Source organism: Cervus elaphus, chromosome 16 (assembly GCF_910594005.1).
Source record: "Cervus elaphus chromosome 16, mCerEla1.1, whole genome shotgun sequence".
Taxonomy (NCBI): domain Eukaryota; kingdom Metazoa; phylum Chordata; class Mammalia; order Artiodactyla; family Cervidae; genus Cervus; species Cervus elaphus.
In genome coordinates this window covers 11,888,306-11,908,312 of record NC_057830.1, presented here as the reverse complement: position 1 = coordinate 11,908,312, position 20,007 = coordinate 11,888,306, and the positions used below count along the sequence as shown (strand labels likewise).

The 20,007-nt window shown below is 38.8% G+C and overlaps 1 protein-coding gene across 2 annotated transcripts in view; it reads right to left on the bottom strand.

Annotated features, from left to right (window-relative positions):
• The window catches only part of LPAR1 (lysophosphatidic acid receptor 1), a 153,301-nt gene that overhangs the window by 49,878 nt on the left and 83,416 nt on the right, over positions 1–20,007 (bottom strand). For both annotated transcript variants that reach the window (XM_043927938.1, XM_043927939.1), the window contains exon 3: positions 7,308–8,055. In XM_043927938.1, coding sequence (XP_043783873.1) covers positions 7,308–8,055 — 748 coding nt within the window. The remainder of the gene's footprint in view (positions 1–7,307; positions 8,056–20,007) is intronic.

Genomic DNA, 20,007 nt, shown 5'->3' with positions numbered 1-20,007 from the left:
GTACTGGAGTGGGGTGCCATTGCCTTCTCTGAAGCGGATATGAAGAAAAGTCATAATTCCTTGCTTTTACATCAATTCTAGTTCTGTGTTTTCCAACAGAAAATTCTACATGGCCGATCCACAGTAGTTATGTCCTTATCATTTGAATGTATATTTCTAAGTAGAACTATAAATTACCTTGGAAATCAAATCAGTCAATTCCATCCCACAGATGAAGGTACAAAGAAATGACTGCACAAAGTGACCTGCCCAGAATCACCCAGGTAATGACTAGAGTCAGGATCGGATTCCAGAGGCATCCTGCCTCCATGAATATAAGTGGGGAAACACACACACAGAGTAAAATATAAACAATAAAAACCAAGATAAATGAGAAACTAATACAATGCTCTCCTTAACAAAGAAACAGGAGGGTAATATGTGTAAAAACTACATAAAGTGTCAGTAATTCAGTTTCCAATGACTCTTGTTAATACTTCATTTCAGAGATCACCAGTTGTTTATAATTAAAGCCAAATTCAAGAGGACCCTTTCTGTGGGTTCCAGGTACATTTATAGCCACACTGTTTACACCTAACCTTGGGTAGCCACATAAATACATGCTGATGTTCACAAGCAAGAAAATGATGGAAAGTGTGGGTGGAACTGAACAAGCTGGAGGCCTAGGCAGGGGGAACAGTACCTAACTAGGAGTGAACCCAGTTCTTGGTTTGAGCCACCAGCTAACACAGACTGAAATTTCTCAATTAACTTGGGAGCTTCAGTCTCTTTATTTGTAAGATTAGGAAGTTGGATAGTGTGATTTTTAAAAGACATAGTGTGATTTTTGTTTTCAGCTCTATTAATTCTAAATCTGGACAGTCCTTGCTATATTAAAAAAAAAAAGTGAGAAGTTGTTCTTTACTATCCTTACACAGTGGAACAAGTCCAATGTCAAGCTCTACATTTAAAAAGCCAAAAGAAAACCTACAAGGAATATAAACAAACAGAAGGCATGGTCTGGAAAGAGGGCCACCATAGTCTGGGTTGACCAGACTAGTCTCGGTTTCTTCCTGGTGTCCCAGTTTCCCAGTTGGTGCCTCTTCTCACTACCAAAAGGGTCACAGTTTGGACGAAAAATTATATGGTTACGCCTACAAGGAACTGGTGTTCTTTATCTCAGGGACTCCTTCAGCACCCCTGATCACCTAAAGGCTGAAACTCAAACTCCTTGGTACATTATGCAGACGCTGAGTCAAAAGTCTATGGAGCATACCCACCACATGGTAATCACACCCAACAACTTCCAGTTCCCCAGAGGTGAGTTTTTGCTGAGCTTCTCCTCGACCCCCACCTTACAGGAAGACAAACTCCTCCATGCACATCAAGACTGAACTCAACACTGCCTCCTCTGGGAGCCCTCCTTTCCCTCCACTCTGCCCAGACATCAGCTGGCATGTGGGTCCCACTGCTTTTGCAACTCTTTCTTAGTCTCCTCTAAGAATGGATTGTAAAAGCAAAAACAAACAAACAGGCGTACATCAAACTAAAAAGGAGGATTAGATTAAACTAACAAGCTTCTGCACAGCAAAGGAAACCATCAGCAATACAAAAAGACAACCTACTGAATGACAGAAAGAAAAAGAAAGAAAGAAAGTGAAGTTGCTCAGTCATGTCTGACTCATTGCGACCCCATGGACTGCAGCCTTCCAGGCTCCTCCATCCATGGGATTCTCCAGGCAAGAGTACTGGAGTGGGTTGCCATTTCCTTCTCCAGGGGATCTTCCTGATCCAGGGATTGAACCCAGGTCTCCCGTATTGCAGGTAGACACTTAACCCTCTGAGCCACCAGGGGTGAAAACATTTTACTGAATGGTAGAAGATACTTGCAAATGATAAGGAGTGAATACCCGAAATATATAAAAAATACTCACACAACTCAACAACAAAGTCTGATTTAAAAGTGGGCATACCTCCAACTAATAAAAAAATTTAAAAAAAAAAAATTAAAAAAAAATAAAAATAAAAAAAAATAAAAATAAAAATAGAGGTATAAATACCTCTATTTTAATAATAAAATTTTTAAGATATTTATAAATCTAAAATGTTTATAGTTAACTGATAAGCTTATTATGCTGTTTAAAATGTATGAACATAAAAATCACCTTTCAGACTGGTGCTGAATGTTTCTAAAATGCTCTGTAACAGTAAAATCAGGAAAACATTACTAGACTTGGAGTTCATTACCAAATTGATCTCTAAAGCTCATGTTTTGTCACTTTGCATATTTCTTTATTTTAGAAAATATTTTGTGGTCCAAATTTGATATACATTAAAGACAGAAAAATTCAAGAATTTATGTAAGTCAAAAGAAGTTAAACACAAAAAAAAAAAAAAAAGTGGGCAGAGGAGCTGAACAGACATTCTTCCAGAAGACAGTCAACAGACACATGAAAAGATGTTCAGATCACTAATTATTAGAGAAATGCAAATCAAAACCACAATAAGGTACTACCTTTTGCCTGTTAGAGTGACTGTTATCAAAAAGGAAAGATATAACAAGTATTGGAGTAGATGTGGAGAAAAGGGAACCCTCCTACACTATTGGTGGGAATAGAAATTGGTACAGTCACTATGAAAAACAGTGTGGAGATTCCTCAAAAAATTAAAAGTAGAACTACCATATGATGCAGTTATCTGACTGCAGGGTGTTTATCCAAAGAATAAAAAAACACTAATTTTAAAAGATATGTGTACCTCTATGTTCAACACAGCATTATTTACATAGCCAAGATATGAAAACAATCTAAGTGCCCATCAACAGATGAATGGATAAAGAAGATGTAGTATCAGACACAATGGAATACCACTCTGCTATAAAAAAGATGAAATTTTGTCATTTACAACATGGATGAACCTTGAGGGTATTATTCTAAGTGGAGTAAGCCAGAGAAAGACAAATATATGATTTCACTTATTGTGGAATTAAAGTAATGGTTACCGGGGGAAGAAGTGGGGAGGAGGGTGAAATGGATAAGAGAGATCAACAGTATGGTGATAGATGGAAACTAAATTTTTGGTAGTGAGCATGCTGTAGAAATATACTGTCGTACACATGAAACTTACATAATATTATAAACCAATGTTGTCTCAATTTTAAAAAAATGGCATTTACCTTATTCATCTTTTTATCCCTTAGTACATATTTAACAACTCAACAATATGTTTATTGAATTAAATTGAACACAGAAGTACATAACGATTTGCTTATAGGGTATTTGCTGAATTATCTTTCATCACAGTAACAAGAAAACAATGGGCTCTCCTTGGTGTAAGGCACAGGGTACGTCAGGAATAAGCAGTCGTTTGGCTTCAGTGGTGATCACTTCCAGCCAGAAGGGATCCAACTAGAAAAACAGTGTCTCTCTCTTCTTCCCCAAAGAGACAGGCTCCACCTGGATTTATTTTTGCTTTATGCTCCTCACTCTCTCTCACAATAACAATGCAAAAACCTCCACACCATAACCATTATTTTCTCTTTCCAAATCCTGGTTTCCCTCTTCTCTAATTATCCCCAACAGAAGTGTCTCCATCACAAAGAACAGAGCGAGAAAGGCAAGGACTTACAACTCAAGATAGACTGTGGTCAAATAAGGAAGAACTTGACTGCCATTCTCAACCAACTGTGGAACAGACTCAAAAGGAATTCTTGGTAAAATGTCAAGTGGGGAGAATTCAAGCCTGGGGAAAGGATAACATGACCTCACGCTAGGACAATGAACCTTCAAGTTAACTACACCTTGAACTAAACACTCCCTCAATCAGAAGCAGTCGGTGACTGGTGCTCCAACACCAAACAATGAAAAAGAGCCTAAGAGAGGAGAGTCATAAGCATCATCAGAAGAAGAAAAAGGAGGAAAGGCATGCTCCCTGAAAGCTTTCTTCTGCCCAGGAAATAGAGCACATGCAACTAGGCAGTATCAACAGAAACAAATGGGATTACAATGTTTCAATTTACCAGGGCAGTGTTGCTCAAGCTTTATACCTCAATATAGCATGTCCCAGGAGACAGAGGCAGGAATAGAATGGAGGTGAAAAACACATGGGCTCTGGAAACAGACTGCCAGAGACATAGCCTAGTTCCTGTACTTAACCAGCTGTGTGTCCTTGGGCAAGTTACCTAACGTCCCTGGGCCTCAGTTTTCACATTTGGAAAATGAAGCTAACAAACAAGATAATGGTACCTGGAAAACCCTCAGGGATGCTCTTCACAAAAAGTCATTTCTAAGGCAGAGTATAGCTTGGCCCATGATTTAAATGCTATGTGTGTTTTACAAATAAAACTATCAAGATCCAGTACTCACTTCATAAATCTCAAAGACCCTTTTATATTGACCCCTAGAAATCTGACTTGTTGACCAACAAATCCTTTTAACTGAAGGATAAATAACCAATAAACATTGGTTTACTGAACTGAATAAGTCTAAAACCCAGAGGTCACCCTATGACATGGTGAAATACAAACTGAAGGTTTGACACCGTTAAATCAAACCATAGTCATCACCAGAATAAATGAATAAGGTAAGCATTATTTATTGGGCAGCCACTGTGGTCACTTTCCAAGGTGTAGTAAATATTTGATGGGAAGGCATAAAATGTGACAGGGATGTAACCAGGCTTGGCTTCTGCCACACGACTGAACAAAATGGCATCAACTTAGTGAATTCATTCTGGCTTTTCCTGGTCCTCAGTTCTGAAGGCTCGGAAATTTGGTTTTGTCACCACATTCATTTATTCAACAGTTACTTGACAAGCACCTACTTTGTGCCAGATCCTGCAAGAGGAAACGTGGAGAAAGTGGACAACACATCATTACAATCCCTGCCCAAAGTTGCAAAGTTGACAGTTTGGCAGAGAAGACATATTAAAAACCCAAACGTGCACTGCAAAAATACCTGATTGTCAACAACCTAATTTACAATGAGAAGAGCTTCAAGTAGACTAGAATTTTTGTTCCTACAGACGAACTCATCTCTTGGCAATCATGACTACATAAAATTCAAACAGGGGAGTATGTTGTATGAATGGGACCCAGGCACCACATTGATAAAAAACCCCGGAATGTTTAGGGTTGTGAGTTACCTATTCTGAGCCCTGCTTATTCTCCCATTCTCGCCCCTTTTCTCCAAAAGTCTAAAGTCCACTTTTCAAATTTCTCCTTCCTCTACTACAATCCCATACATTATCTTGTCTCACCAAATTTCTTCACCTATCACCCTGATTGACGTTTTCCATGTTCTAAAACTTCCTCCATCACATACCTAAAGAAATAGTGCCACTTATTTCAGAGGCAGCTACATATATTCAATCTTTGTAGAGTTTATCAGTTTAACCTTAAAGGGCAGCATAGTATCTGTCACTTTCACATTAAGGGTTGGTGTGGTGGGGCAGAAAGGCCACTTAGGGCCATTGTGCCCTGAAACTGTTGTCCATAAACCCTCAACATAGTTCTCATTTAAACTGCAAAATCACCCAATCAGGCCCAAAAGTTAACTTTATATGAATCATTAAGCATACTATACACACTGGAAAATGCCAGGCATTATACAAAGGTCAAAATTAAAGCAAGAACTTGGCAGGTTCATAGTCCAAGTTCAATAGTCATTTTCTGTTGGTCATTCTATGAACTATGAGCAGTAGCTGAGATAACAGTAGAAAAAGTACACGCATATGAAAAGTTTCAACCAACACTCAGATCAGCAGTAAATGGATACTTGAATCAATACAGAAGTGAAATATCTCAAGTTATTTAATAATTAAAAAAAAAAAGAAAGCATCCATGGTAAATGAAGACGTGTTTCATCCCTACCATGGAGAATGTATATCTGTAGCACAGGAAAGCACAGGGCTTTTGTTGATAATTAAACATAGATGGAAACCATTTTTGTACTTCAATTGAACTTTGTTTGATGGAAAAAGATAATTTTACATCTGAGGTGATGGGGGCCTCGGTAGGTCATGTATACCACCTACATGTGCCAGTTAGTCATAGTGTCAGGCCTTTGAGGCGACAATCCCAAGACCTGGTCTTTATCCTGAGAGCCATAATTAGGGCTCTCTTTCCCATGGCTAAAATTAACGTAGCTCCCAGCATTTCAGAGGATCCACACAATCCCAGGTTCCAGCCACTCAACCCTGCTTTACAAACTGGAACAAAGAGCAATAGAGGAACTTTCCACTGAATTTTCATGAAGATGAAAAGATTAATATTTTAAAAAAATATTTTTAATGTGATGAAACAGCAACTTGAATACAGTCTATGGAGAAAATGTAATTCCAGATGGTAATTATTTAAAATGCTCAGCGGATGAACTTTTAAAATAGGCCCTCTAACTTTCAAAAGAAATGTTCTGTGTGTTTCTTCTTCATAGACACATTTCCAGGAGTCAGCATAAGGCCTGGAAGTTATGAGGTGTTCTTTAACTCTTTTCTGAATACATAAATGAATAAATATATTCCTCTGGATCACTAACCATGAATTTTTCATCCAGGAAAAATAAGTTATTTAAAGACAAAAATTATTCTATTATACATCAAAGAATAAAACTTTGTTTTTCACTTTGAAAGATGAATTAATTTTCACCACTAAAAACAGGCTCAATGGACATGAGTTTGAGCAAACTCTGGGAAATAGTGAAGGACAGGGAAGCCTGGCGTGCTGCAGTTCATGGGGTCGCAAAGAGTCGGACATGACTTAGCAACTAAACAACAATTAAAAACAGACAATTAATGGAAAAAAATAAGTTTTCATAAAGATGACTGTCACAGATGGCATTAATTCTAAACCATTTTGTGCAATAAATATATAAAAAATCTTGATATACTTACCTATATGCATGCAGTAGCAATGACTGAATATGAAAGATGTCTTATTAGGAAATAGACTCATAAAAATGACTATATATGAAAGAATATTCATAAGAGACTAAAAATACTTTCTGGGAATTTGTAATAAGCATACTATGGACAAAAGTTCCATAATTTGGGCTATAATAAAACCTTTCAAAAGCAGGGATTTGTCAATACTTGATAGCCAAACTTGTTAATAAAATCTTCCCCATCATCATCATTTGTATCACATCACTAAGACATTACTTCCCTGAGACCAATTCCATAATTATAGGAAGACTGGGATGCTGACTTGATCATAAACATTTGCTATAAGGACGCCTTGTCCCCTTGTAATTCCTGCATGTATACCTTATGGATGTTCGCACTGTTGTTTTATCACTACCATAGACTAATCTGGTTTGTTTATGGTAACTCACCAAGCACAATGACCACGGTCTTCAGAAGACTCATCATGGTATCCCGATTCCGTCGGGGTCCAGAACTATGCCGAGACATCCTCATAGTCCTCTGGCGAACATAGCCAAAGATATGAGCATACAGAACCACCATGACAACAAAGGTCACCAAGTTGAAAATGGCCCAGAAGACCAAGTAAGAGTCGCTGTAGAGGGGTGCCATGTTGGAACAATTTTCAATATCACAGATGCAGTTCCAGCCCACACTGGGTATGGCCCCCATAACAATGGCCATGGTCCAGATGACCACAATCACCACCACCACCCGCCGATTGCTCATCCGCGTGTGGAGCTGCATCCGGAAAACCGTGATGTGCCTCTCAATTGCGATGGCCAGTAGGTTGGCCACGGAAGCCGTCAGGCTGGTGTCAATGAGGCCCTGACGCAGGAGCCACGTGCTGACAGTCAGTCTCCGAGTATTGGGTCCTGTGTTGAACATTAGGTAGAAGTAGGCCAACCCAGCAAAGAAGTCCGCAGCAGCCAGATTCGCCATTAAGTAATAAATAGGAAAATGGAAGCGGCGGTTGACATAGATCGCCACCATGACCAGGAGGTTAGCCAACATGATGAAAATACAGACGGTGATTCCAAGCCCCATCACCAGCTTGCTGACTGTGTTCCATTCTGTGGCAAGATACTTTCCACTCCGGTTATAAAAGAAGGCGATAGACTCATTGTAGAAGCACTGCGGTTCATTCATGGCTGTGAACTAAAAGAGAAAGGAAGAAAGATGAGAAAAAGTGAAAAACCACAGATCCAAATTTAAAGATGTATAGATAAATCAAGGCTTCTATGGTAAATGTGGCCCCCAAAAAGCCATAAGCAAAGAATTTGAAAATCTGACTCTGTGTAATGTTCTATGATTATATTGAAACCCCAAGATTTCTTACAGTTTTACTGTCCTCAAGATTAAAGAGAGCTGGAGTTAAATAAATGACAAGGTCTGTGCTTGGTGGTTGCACATCATTGAAGTCTACTAGAAAAGCCACACGACCCAGAAATCATGCTTAAAATACATGAGACAGATGAGAATTTTGCAAGAGGGTTGCAACTGGAATATTTACCATAGTGCAATCTATTTTGACCTGTTATTTAGGGAATCTGTAAACACAGTTGGTTTATAGATAGGGTATCATTGCCCTATTACTCTGCATTTCTGTTCTCACATAGCATGTTCAATCCGTGTCAGGCATCTTGTAACGTTAAGTCCCCACAGGAACTATCAGCGCCAACATTTCAAAGAGGTCACTATGCATCAAAGCTCCTTTGCCCAAAGCCAGCGTTTGCTGTTCAACATTCCTGTGGTCAGCACTGTCCATCCCCACAACTACTTACCCCAGAATAGCATTCATGAACGCATCTATGATGTTTGAGAACTTTTTTCTTTTTGGAGGACATAAGAAATATGTTACCTAGTGTAACCTTCAAAGAGCAGTTGCTATTTGGACACTTTTCTAAAGTATATCTTTCAAAATGATAATGAGTGATTTAGTTCAGTTCAGTCGCTCGGTCATGTCCCACTCTTTGAAACCCCATGAACCGCAGCACGCCAGGCCTCCCTGTCCATCGCCAACCCCGGAGTCCACCCAAACCCATGTCCATTGTGTCGGTAATGCCATCCAACCATCTCATCCTCCGTCGTCCCCTTCTCCTCCTGCTCTCAATCTTTCCCAGCAACAGGGTCTTTTCAAGTGAGTCAGCTCTGCACAACAGGTGGCCAAAGTGTTGGAGTTTCAGCTTCAACATCAGTCCTCCCAATGAACACCCAGGACTGATCTCCTAATGTTTTATTATGTGTTTTCATATTTTTAACATTCTCAATTGGAATATATTTGCTTATTAACTACTTCAGCTCTTACTTGAATCCAAAAAGGATTGAGGAGGTTTATAACAGAGTGACACAGGCAGTCAATAAAACTATTACAACAAAATTAGAGAGTAAGAAGTAACATGAAGGAGAAACTAGAAAATTACACACCAAATCACCTTTCCTAAAGACTTAAGTTTACCTGTGACTCCTAAAATTGAAGAATATTTTTTGAAGACAGCTCACAACCAACCTTTTTATCTTGCATTGCATTTGATAAATAATCTAGCAAATCCAGTTTTTTTTAAGCAAATACAGTTTTAACCACTAGTTTTGATCAAATATTCTACTGAATACCCGTGGACTGTGCATAAATGTTTACCAATCACAGAAACCTCCAAAACAGTGTGTGAGATTCTTCTTGAATGCTTAGTCTCCTGACTTGTCCAGAAATCTAGGGTCTCTTTCCTCATTTATACTCAACAGACTTTAGATCATGCTTCTATAATCATCACTCTTACTAGGCTGTATGATTATTTATCACTCTGTTTCTTAAAAAGATGACACTCCAGGGGAAGAGTGGGGACCTTGCCCTACACATCTTGGTATTTCATGTACCTTCCACAGAGAACCCCTTATTGGAGATCTGAGAATTTATGCTTCATTCCACTTCCAATCTTGCCATTACTCTGGGTAACTCATCTAATTTTCTAGCTTCTCAGTTTCTTGATCTCATCACTCATGCCTTTCTATTCCTATAACTCAGCTGCCCACTCCCCTGGTCATACCCTGAACTTGGTAATCGTTCAAAACTGTCTCCCTTTGGAAATAATCAATTGATACATTCAATACTGTTTACATTTTAATTACTCTTCCCATTCTTTCCAGTTTATACATTCTAGTTACTCACTTCCCATTCTTCACAATTTCTCATTTGATCCCCAATACAGCAGTTTTTTGAAGCCATCTATTTCCTTAAGCATCCTATTTTTTCCCAGTAGATTACCTCTCTCTCTTACCCCTTTTTCTTATCCATCTCAGGTTCCATAGTGTATCATTTCAACCACTTTTTTTTTTTGCTAACACAGGAACACATTCTCTTCTTGAAGACTCTGAGGTCAGGTTTCCTTCAGAATTTAAACATTTTCTGGTTTTGTTTTTGCTTTTGACCACCAGGACGTCAGATCTTAGTCCCCCAACCAAAGATGGAACCCACACCCCCTGCAGTGGAAGCACAGAGTCTCAATCACTGGATTGCCAGGGAAGTTCCCCTGAACTTGCTGGTTTTAAGCACAATTATAGAGGACATAATCCTTATCTGATGTAACAGCCCCATCAAAATTTAGGGCGGCACTCCATAATGATACACATTACTTTCTAAACTAAAACATGAATGTTGTGTTGTGTGCTTAGTCACTCAGTCGTGTCAGACTGTTTAAGACTCCCTGGACTGTAGTCTGCAAGGCTCCTCTCTCCATGGAATTTTCCAGGCAAGAATATTGGAGTGGGTTGCTATTTCTTACTCCAGGGGATCTTCCCAACCCAGGGATCGAACCACATCTCTTGTGTCTCCTGCATTGGCAGGTGAATTCTTTACCACTTGATCCACCTTGGAAGCCCTAAAATACGAGTATATACACTAAATTTGATAAATAAAGGTTGTAAGTAGCCTCATATTGATTCATTCAGAGCAAATTTTGCCACTGAGTCAAGAAAAAAAAAATCTTCCATTTTCAGACCTTCTTGAATTTTATAATTTCAAGTTAGGAAGCAGAGACCTTTACCTTTTAATCGACTTGCTCCACTGTACTTCTGCAACCATTTCTTAGAATAACACCAGTCTTGGATGAAAACAACTGGTTCCTGTAATGGTAAAGAACCCACCTGACACTGCAGGAGACAAAAGATGCAGGTTCAATTCCTGGGTCAGGAAGACCCCCTGGAAGAGGGCATGGCAGCCCACTCCAGTATTCTTGCCTGGAGAATCCCATGGCCAGAGGAGCCTGGTGGACTATAGTCCATGGGGTTGCAAAGAGTCAGACATGACTGAGCAACTAACACTACTCCATACTTATGCCAAGGATTCTGAGAAATGTTAGAGGAAATCTAAAATACCTGGCGGGCTTCCCAGAGAGCTCAGTTGGTAAAGAATCCGCCTGCAATGCAAGAGACCATGATTCTATTCCTGGGTTGGGAAGACCAGCTGCAGAATGGATAGGCTACCCACTCCAGTATTCTTGAGCTTCCCTTGTGGCTCAGGTGGTAAAGAATCAGCCTCAATTGAGACTTTAATGCCATAAGAAATCTGATTTTCACCCTAATTATTATTCTGTGTCTTCTTCACAGTAACTATTTAAAACTTATCTATTATTCTCTCGAGTCCCACCTTCCGTCTCTGCATCAGCAGTTGCCAAAAGGGGAAACTTAGAAATCATCAGCTTGGAACTCTTACCTTTAAAATTACTACTCAAGAATCTATCCTTCCTTCTCCTTCTGTTACAATGGAAAAGGCATACCCTTTGTCTCCAAGTGTTCTGAATCCCATCCATCCCTACTATTTCCAGAACCTTGTTCTATAAATTGCTTCCTTTCTCTTCTTCAGACCTTCAATTCCCCTCCTCACTCATTCTTCTCTCCCATGAATCTTTCCTATCTATAATCAAGCTGGTTTAATCTCTACCAAAGACAGAAAGAAAGCCTTACAATAACTTCATGTTCACTTTCAGGTTTGATGATTCTTTCCCCTTCATGGCCAATTGCTCTCTCTTACGTCTCACTGGGGATGAGATGGCTGGATGGTATCACCAACTCGATGGACATGAGTCTGAGTAAACTCCGGGAGTTGGTGACAGACAGGGAGGCCTGGTGTGCTGCAATTCATGGGGTTTCAAAGAGTCAGACATGACTGAGCGACTGGACTGACTGACTGATGTCTCACTGGGCACACACTGGTTTCTCAATTACCTGTCATATGACTTTTCCTCCTACCCCTCCATGAAAACCACTCTAGCCTTGAGTTTCACATAATTTCCCAAAGTCATACCAATCTGGTGGCTGGTCCAATGGAAACTTACCAGTCCTCACTATCCTAACCCCTCAGAGCATCAGACACATGACTGGAAGCCTCTTTTTAAGAAAATCCTCTTTCTTTGACTCTCATGACGTCATCTTCTCCTGGGTGCTGATCTCTCTCTTGGGCTGGTGGTCCTCCAGTCATTTCCAAGGTTTCCCATCCTCTGTGCAAGGTTACTATTTCTACCCTATATTCTCATTTAACACACTTGTACTGATTTTTCAAAAATGTCCTCCAAGATTTCAGTTATCTTATATATCTCAAATATTCCTATGCCCAGTCATTCAGTCGTGTCCAACTCTTTGTGACCCCAAGGACTGTAGCCTGGCAGGCTCCTCTATCCATGAGATTTTCAGGCAAGAACACTGGCATGAGCTGCCATTTCCTTCTCCAGGGGCTCTCCTGACCCAGGGATCAAACCCCACATTTCCTGCATCTCTTGGATTGGCAGGCTGATTCTTTACCACTCACCCACCTGGGAAGCCCAAATACTCCCACACCTATACATTTAACCCCTATTCCTTTCCTGTGCTTTAAGCAAATATCAAACTGCCCACCATTATCTCTATTGCATAGTCTCTGTGTTCAAAACTAAACTCAAACTTTAAATCTTCCCCAGCTGGCTCCTCCTGTGGTCTCTATTGCTAAGGCTAGAGAACCACTAGCTTTCCAGTGGCCTGAGTGCTAAACCTGGGAAATTCCTTTTTCTCTCATCCTCATCATTCAGACAGTAACCATATCCTCTAAACTCTCCTTCCTCAGTATCTGTTCCACCTGTTTACTATTCCATCCTCATGGCCACCAGCAATACTACTATACTGGTTTCCTCAGTATTCTTTCCACCTAGCACTAACCTCTTCTCCAGTGATCTTTCTAAAAGACAAAACTGCTCAAACTGTTTCTCTACTGAAAACGTTTCAGTGGCTTACCAGTGCACATAAGCTAAAGATCGAAACTCTTCAACCACTTTATCAGGCCTCTCTAGCCTCTCCTGCCTCAACTCAAGCTATTCATGGCTTCAAGCTCTCTGCTTCACCTGTTTAATGGACTGGAATCTCTTTCACCTCTGGTTCTCAGCATCACTGAGAACGGACGTTTTCTGCACCAGCATCCAGAGCATTTGTAAAACACAGCTTGATGGCCACATCCCAAGAATTTCTGATTTAGCAGAGCTGAGAATGGGCCCAGGTGATACTGATGCTGCTAGTCTAAGGACCACACTTTGAGTACCACTGGCCTAGAACAATCCTTCCCCCATTTTCACCTTATACTCATTCTTCATGTACTAGCTGAATACTATTCTTTCTAGTTGTTCTCCCAAGATCTTCCCACGTCTCAGCAACGTGCTTCCTCCACAGTTCCCTGCATCATACCTATAACAACGCACAATGAACAATAACGGCTTAATTATCTATTGACATGTCCCCACACTGGACTAAATATTATGAGGGCAGAGGGTCTTTCTTGTTAGTTGTATAGCGTCCAACTATTAGACTAGATGCTAAATGTATACTGATTGCTTCTAAAGCTAATTCCAAAAATGTTTACACTTCATGAGTTTCCTTTCTGCAAAGGATATTTTTTAAAATGTAAAGATAAATGTTGTATTTCACAGCATTCCAACTTCTGAATGCCAACTGCCAACAAAGTTAAGCAGTGATATGTACAGCCTCATTGCTTTTCTCACAGAAAAACTGTGTCATTAATAATTACAATGCAAAGTATAAGTTGTCTTTTTAAGGCACAGTATACTAAGATGAATAAAACTGACAAATTTCTTCTAAGGGATTCCAGTGTTTACTCAGCAAATGGCATGTGACCTGTTTTATGCCATCTCTTATCTCTTAAAAATTGAGTAGTGATACCATAAAAAGCATACCATATTTAATGACATAAGTTACATGACTTTTTTGAACCTTGGTTTTATCATGTTAAATCAGAAAATTGGGCTAAATTATACATAAGGTCTGTTTCAGATTTAAAATTCTATACTAAGAATATTTTGGGTAAGAATTCAATATTTAATAAAATCACCAGCTAAATATTAAAGCAGTAGAAAATATACCAGGAATTAAAAATAGTAAAGGTAGATAACTCCTGTGGAGAAGGAAATGACAACCCACTCCAGTACTCTTGCCTGGAGAATCCCATGAACAGAAGAGCCTGGAGGGCTACAATCCATAGGGTCACAAAGAATTGGATATGACTGAAGCAACTTAGCACAGATAATGCCAGGGGGGAAAAATATTGGAATTTTAGCTGAATTTAGTACAACAGAACTGAATTGAAAGAAGCATTAAATCTTTTCTCCTATCATCTACAAAAATCAGCAGATCTAGAGAATAAGTGAAAGAGACTTTGGTAGCATCTTCAATGGTATTCAGAAGGGTAGTGTGAAAGTACTTCTTTACTTTTCCAGGACCTGATGGATTTAGGCAAAAACCCATATCAAGCTCTGGGAGTATCCAATTCAACTATGACTGGGTGGACTATAAGCCATTAGGTAGTCATGGTTATAAGGATAAAGCAAACAGGAAAAAATTTAGCAAACACATGGGGAGAAAGCAACTCAGAGGAGATGGCCATCCTGAAGAATAACATAGAATGCCTCCCCTTGAAGCAGATATATGGAGCAAAAGTGGGGGGGGGGGGGGCGGGCAGAGGGAGAAGGGATTAAATGCCAGGATTTGTATTTCTAATTTTTATTCTCAAAGTGCTTTGTTAGGATACAAGCACTGAAAACAGAGAAAGTCATTGTAAAGACAGAAAAAAAATATTCCAGAAAAAACTCCATAGAGATTATATTAGCTTCCTATTGCTAACATAACAAATTGCCACAAATTTAGTAGCTTCAAGAGACAAATTTATTATCTTACAGTCCTGAAGGTCAGAAGTCCAAAGTGGGCCTCACTGGGCTAAATCAAGGTGTTGGCAAGACTGTGTTCCTTTCCAGAGGCTCTAGAGAATTTTTCATGTCTTTTCCAATTTGCAGATATGGCCCACATTCTTTGTCTCCTGGTCCCATTCCAGCTTCAAAGCCAACAATGACCAGTCAAGTCAAGCCCTTCTCACACTGACATTATTCCTACGCTGAATCTTCTTTCTCCATCTTCCACATTTAAAGATCCTTGTCCACCCAGAAAACTAGGATAATCTCCCCAACACAAAATATGGAACTTCATCACATATGAAAAGTCCCCTTTGCCAGGTAAAGTAGCATATGCACTGGTTCTGGGATTAAGTACACAGTGGACATCATAAGAACTCCATCAGTGTGGCCACCAAAGAGATGAAAAGCCATTTCTGAATTAAAAGCAGTAATTCAGGCGGTGAAGTATAAAAATTTCAGAAAACTGAAATGACAAGTAGAAAACATACTTAGGAAAGTTACTCAGTGCTCAGAGAAGAAGGTCTGAGAAAACAGTAAAAGGAAAGAAGGCACATATAGGAAAAAATTCCTACCATTACTCCTCCAACTAAGACTAGGACAAAGCTTAAGTAACACAGCTTGAAGTATATGAAAAGTTACTGCTTAAAAAGAAAGACCTCAAGTTACTGATGTAAGTTTACATAAACTATAAAGGATTTAATTAAAATCAACTAAAATTCAGACATAGCTAGGTTAGATTTTGGAATCTCAGGGTTAAAATTCTAAAAATATAAAAAGTAAACAAAAAGCAAACAAATATTGAGAGAAAGAGAGAAAATACAGTATTTTCAAACTTCTGCTGTAGAATTCCAAAGGACAGAATACAACCAATCAAAATCTCCATTATTCAATTTCAATTTGGAAAAAAAACCTCCATTATATGGAGACAGTGTTTGAGAGCCATAAAGTCTACAACCAACTATACTTAAATTCTCATAAGGGGATAATGAAGAACAGTTCCGAGATGTGAGAGCTCAGAACGATCATCATATACATTTCCTTCCTAAAGAAAATATAAATGCAAGTAAGCCATGAAAAAAGTAAAAATAAAAACCACAATAGAATAAAAAGACTGGCAGCACACATTAAAAATACACAAAACATAACTGAGTCTAAGTAACTGCTCTTCATATGGTTATAAAACAAAGCATACATCAAAAATAACTTGAATGTATACTTATTGTGAAAACAATAATAATCTGGAATTAAAATCATTGTATTGATAATAAAAGAGAAAAACCATTTAACACTAAAATATCAATAAATATACATGTATATATATAGTGAGCACATAAGAATGATTGTGTTCATAATGAATGTTTTCATAATAAAAATGACAGCACTGCCCCCAAAATCACTGCATTGATAAGACTTAAAAATGGGGGAAGAGAAGTATGTAAACATCTGTTTTATTACTTAGGCACAAATCAAAGCATACTAAGTTGTAACAATAATTTTCAAAAATAAGTTTAAATATGATTCAAAAACCATCAAATTGAGTAGTTAACATACTAAAAATAAGATGACAACTTTTCATATTACTGGTGAAAACAGAGAAAAACAGGGGGGAAACAAACTATGTAAAGAATGACAATTTTGTGAAATTTAGATATTTGTGAAATTTATATAGATAAAACTATAAATGATTTCCCTTTCTTCTTTACAAAAAGTAATATGTGTTGCAAGAAGTTAGGGGAAAACAAGAATATAGTCAAACAAAACTCAAATACTTTTTAAAGTTCATTATTCCAAAATCTCAATCACTATAATTAGAAATTTCTCTGTAGTGAGTTACAGAATTCCACACTGCCCAAGAAACAAAGACATAAATAAGATAGAATGATTCCAAAAATAAACTGTCCTCAAAGCTAAAAAGAGAAGTCCACATTCATGCCCTTTTCACATCTACCAATTACATCACAGGATGATCGGGTGGAGGGCGGAGGCCTCACTGGCTGCTCTACAGAACAGATGTTCCAAATCTCAGAAATTTACCTCACCTTATCATGTGATCTCAAAAGAAGTCATAACAAATCTGCCAAGCCTGAGCTCTGATGAGGCAGGGAGGGTGTTCATCTTCATTAGGCACTTCATTTGTTCATTGGTACATTCACAGACATTACTGGAATGCCAGGTACAGGCAAGGCACTGCGCTGGGCTACGCCTTCCAGGGGTACCAAAGTGATACACCTGGGTGCCTGCTGTGGGCCACTCCCATTCCATCCAGTGTGGTCTTTAATCTCTTGAAAGACAGCTACATCTTCATTAGCCAAGTGAAGGGAATGCTTAGCACAGCTCACAGACTGGTTATTAAGTCTATATGATTTAGTAAGTATTTAGATAAGAATGTAAATATGCACTCTGACAGACTAAAAAGAGATTTTAATCTATGCAGAATAAAGGACCAGTAATAAGACCTAAATCAAGCCAGTCTGGTTTCCCACTTCTGTTAAAGTAAAACAATGGAGTGGGTGAGGACTTCTTCCTGATTCTGATGCTCACCAGCTAATCTGGTCTCCAGTAAAGTCTCACAACATCTCTAAGTGTCGATTTCTCATTTATAAAATGAGACATCTCTAGTGAAAGTGTTAGTTGCTCAGTCGTGTCCCACTCTCTGCGATTGCATGGACTGTAGCCCATCAGGCTCCTCTGTTCATGGGATTCTCCAGGCAAGAATGCTGGGTTGGGTAGCCATTTCCTTCTCCAGGGGAATCTTCGCAACCCAGGGATCAAACCCAGGTTTCCCACACTGCAGGTGGATGCCTTACTGTCTGAGCCACCAGCGAAGCCATGAATACTGGAGTGGGTAGCCTATCCCTCTCCAGGTGTCTACCTGACCCAGGAATCAAACCAGGGTCTCCTGCATTGCAGGCAGACACTTTACCAGCTGAGCTACCAGAGAATTCAATTCTAGTTCTTAAAGCTAAAATACTCAGACTTTCCACACATTTCCTCCCTCATTCCCTTCCGCCCACAATAAAAGATTGAAAAGGGACAGCACAGAATTTAATAAATATCATTAAGTCTCTATTTACAATAAAAATATTTCTCACACTTTTTAGAGCCTCAAATGAGAAACAATAAGAAGAAAAAAACGAATGATCCACCACTAGAATCAGAAAACAGGCCACAAAATAATGCTGATGCAAACCAAAAATGTTTTAAGTTAGAAAGTTATATTCCAAGTAGTTGAAGAACATGCAATTACTAGATTTTTTTAAAGTTTATCTGAAAAAGTATATAAAATGTTACCTCTTATACGGCAAAAATGTATGGAAATATGATGTACAGACATGTAAGAAAGAAAACTATGGAAAACAAACAGTAAATAATGAAAACACTGTGTATCTGTTATTCCCTGTAACAGGCTGTGTGAGTGACATCATATTAGCTGAATTTTCAGAGAGAATTTTGAGTCAGGCCCAAGAGGAAGAAATGGAAAAAAACAAGACAAAAAACCAAAATAAACACTACGACATGCTAGAGAAAAATATAAGCAGTGTTTTAGATGCGCTGCTGAGCTCTGAGGGGACAGCAGACTGAGGTGATAGGATGCCCTGGTGGCAGATTGTCAACATTATGGAGACAAGGCATTAAATATTACTGGGAAAAAGATGAGCCCTTGGCCTTAACTGAGGCAGTGACTTAGAACTGAGACCAAGAGCTAAGCTAGGAGTCTTGAAGATCTCCCTATTAGTAAAAGAGTGAACCAGAAAACACAATCTACTTACGTGCACTGGGGAAAACAATTAAGTTTGTCTGTCTTACTTAGGCTCCTGGTTGGGAAATAAATAAATTAAAAGACTCCCTTCAGAAATTAAGACCCCGAGCCTATAAATCACACACAGATGGGATTTGAAGTTAGACTTGTTGCCAAGTCTGAGAATCCACAGAAGGAGAAATTAACAAAAGCCACAGCCCTTAAGCTTGTGATATCTCCACCTACCCTCCAAACCCCACCTCCATGTGCCTAGCAAGCATCAGACCACTCCAGAGGGTCAGACATCAATACAGCCACACAGGACTCCCTCTGGTCAGCCCCACTGATGAATTCATCATCCCAAAGAATAAAAACACACAAGACGGATACCATGTGTGAGAATCAGCAGAACAGTACACAGTAGGATCGGATCCAGGAATATCAGACTAAAGTCAAAACTGAACCAATTGAGTTTCTCCCTTCTCCACTTCAATTGGTTCCAGTTACATTTCCATTTCTATTCTTAAATGCTTATTTTTAACATGAAAATGCATGTTGAACATGCATCCTTGACGTCTACAAGTAATCCTCTTCCCTTGGTGAGCACTCAGTCCAATGCCTCCAGCTCCCTGTGGTTCAGCATTACTTCCATTTGTTTTGAAACCTACCTAAAATTACTTGATATTACATTCTCAGTTTATTTGGTTACCTTTGTATGATGCCAGCACACCGATGTTATGAGCACAAAAGGAAGATTAAGAGCGAAATAAATTGCCAGCCAGTATTATTTGAGAAAAAAAATAAAAAGTTCCTAAATAAAATAATTATCTATATTTATATATTTAGATCTATATAGGAAAAGAGAGAGATGTGACTAAACAGAGTTTATTCCAGAATGCAAAGATGATTTAACATTTAAAAAATCTGGTAATAGAAATCACGACGTGAACAAACTCAAGGAAAGAAAAAAGGCCAATGATCATCTCATTAGACATGCAAACATGTGTTTGGTAAATTTAAATAACTTCCATGATAATTTGCCAGTCTAGGGTTAGAAGGAAACTTCCTTAACTTGGTAAAAGGTATAAGTATGGCAATTGTCATATTTGATGGAAATATTAATATTCCCTTTCAAGAAACAAAGCTGATTCA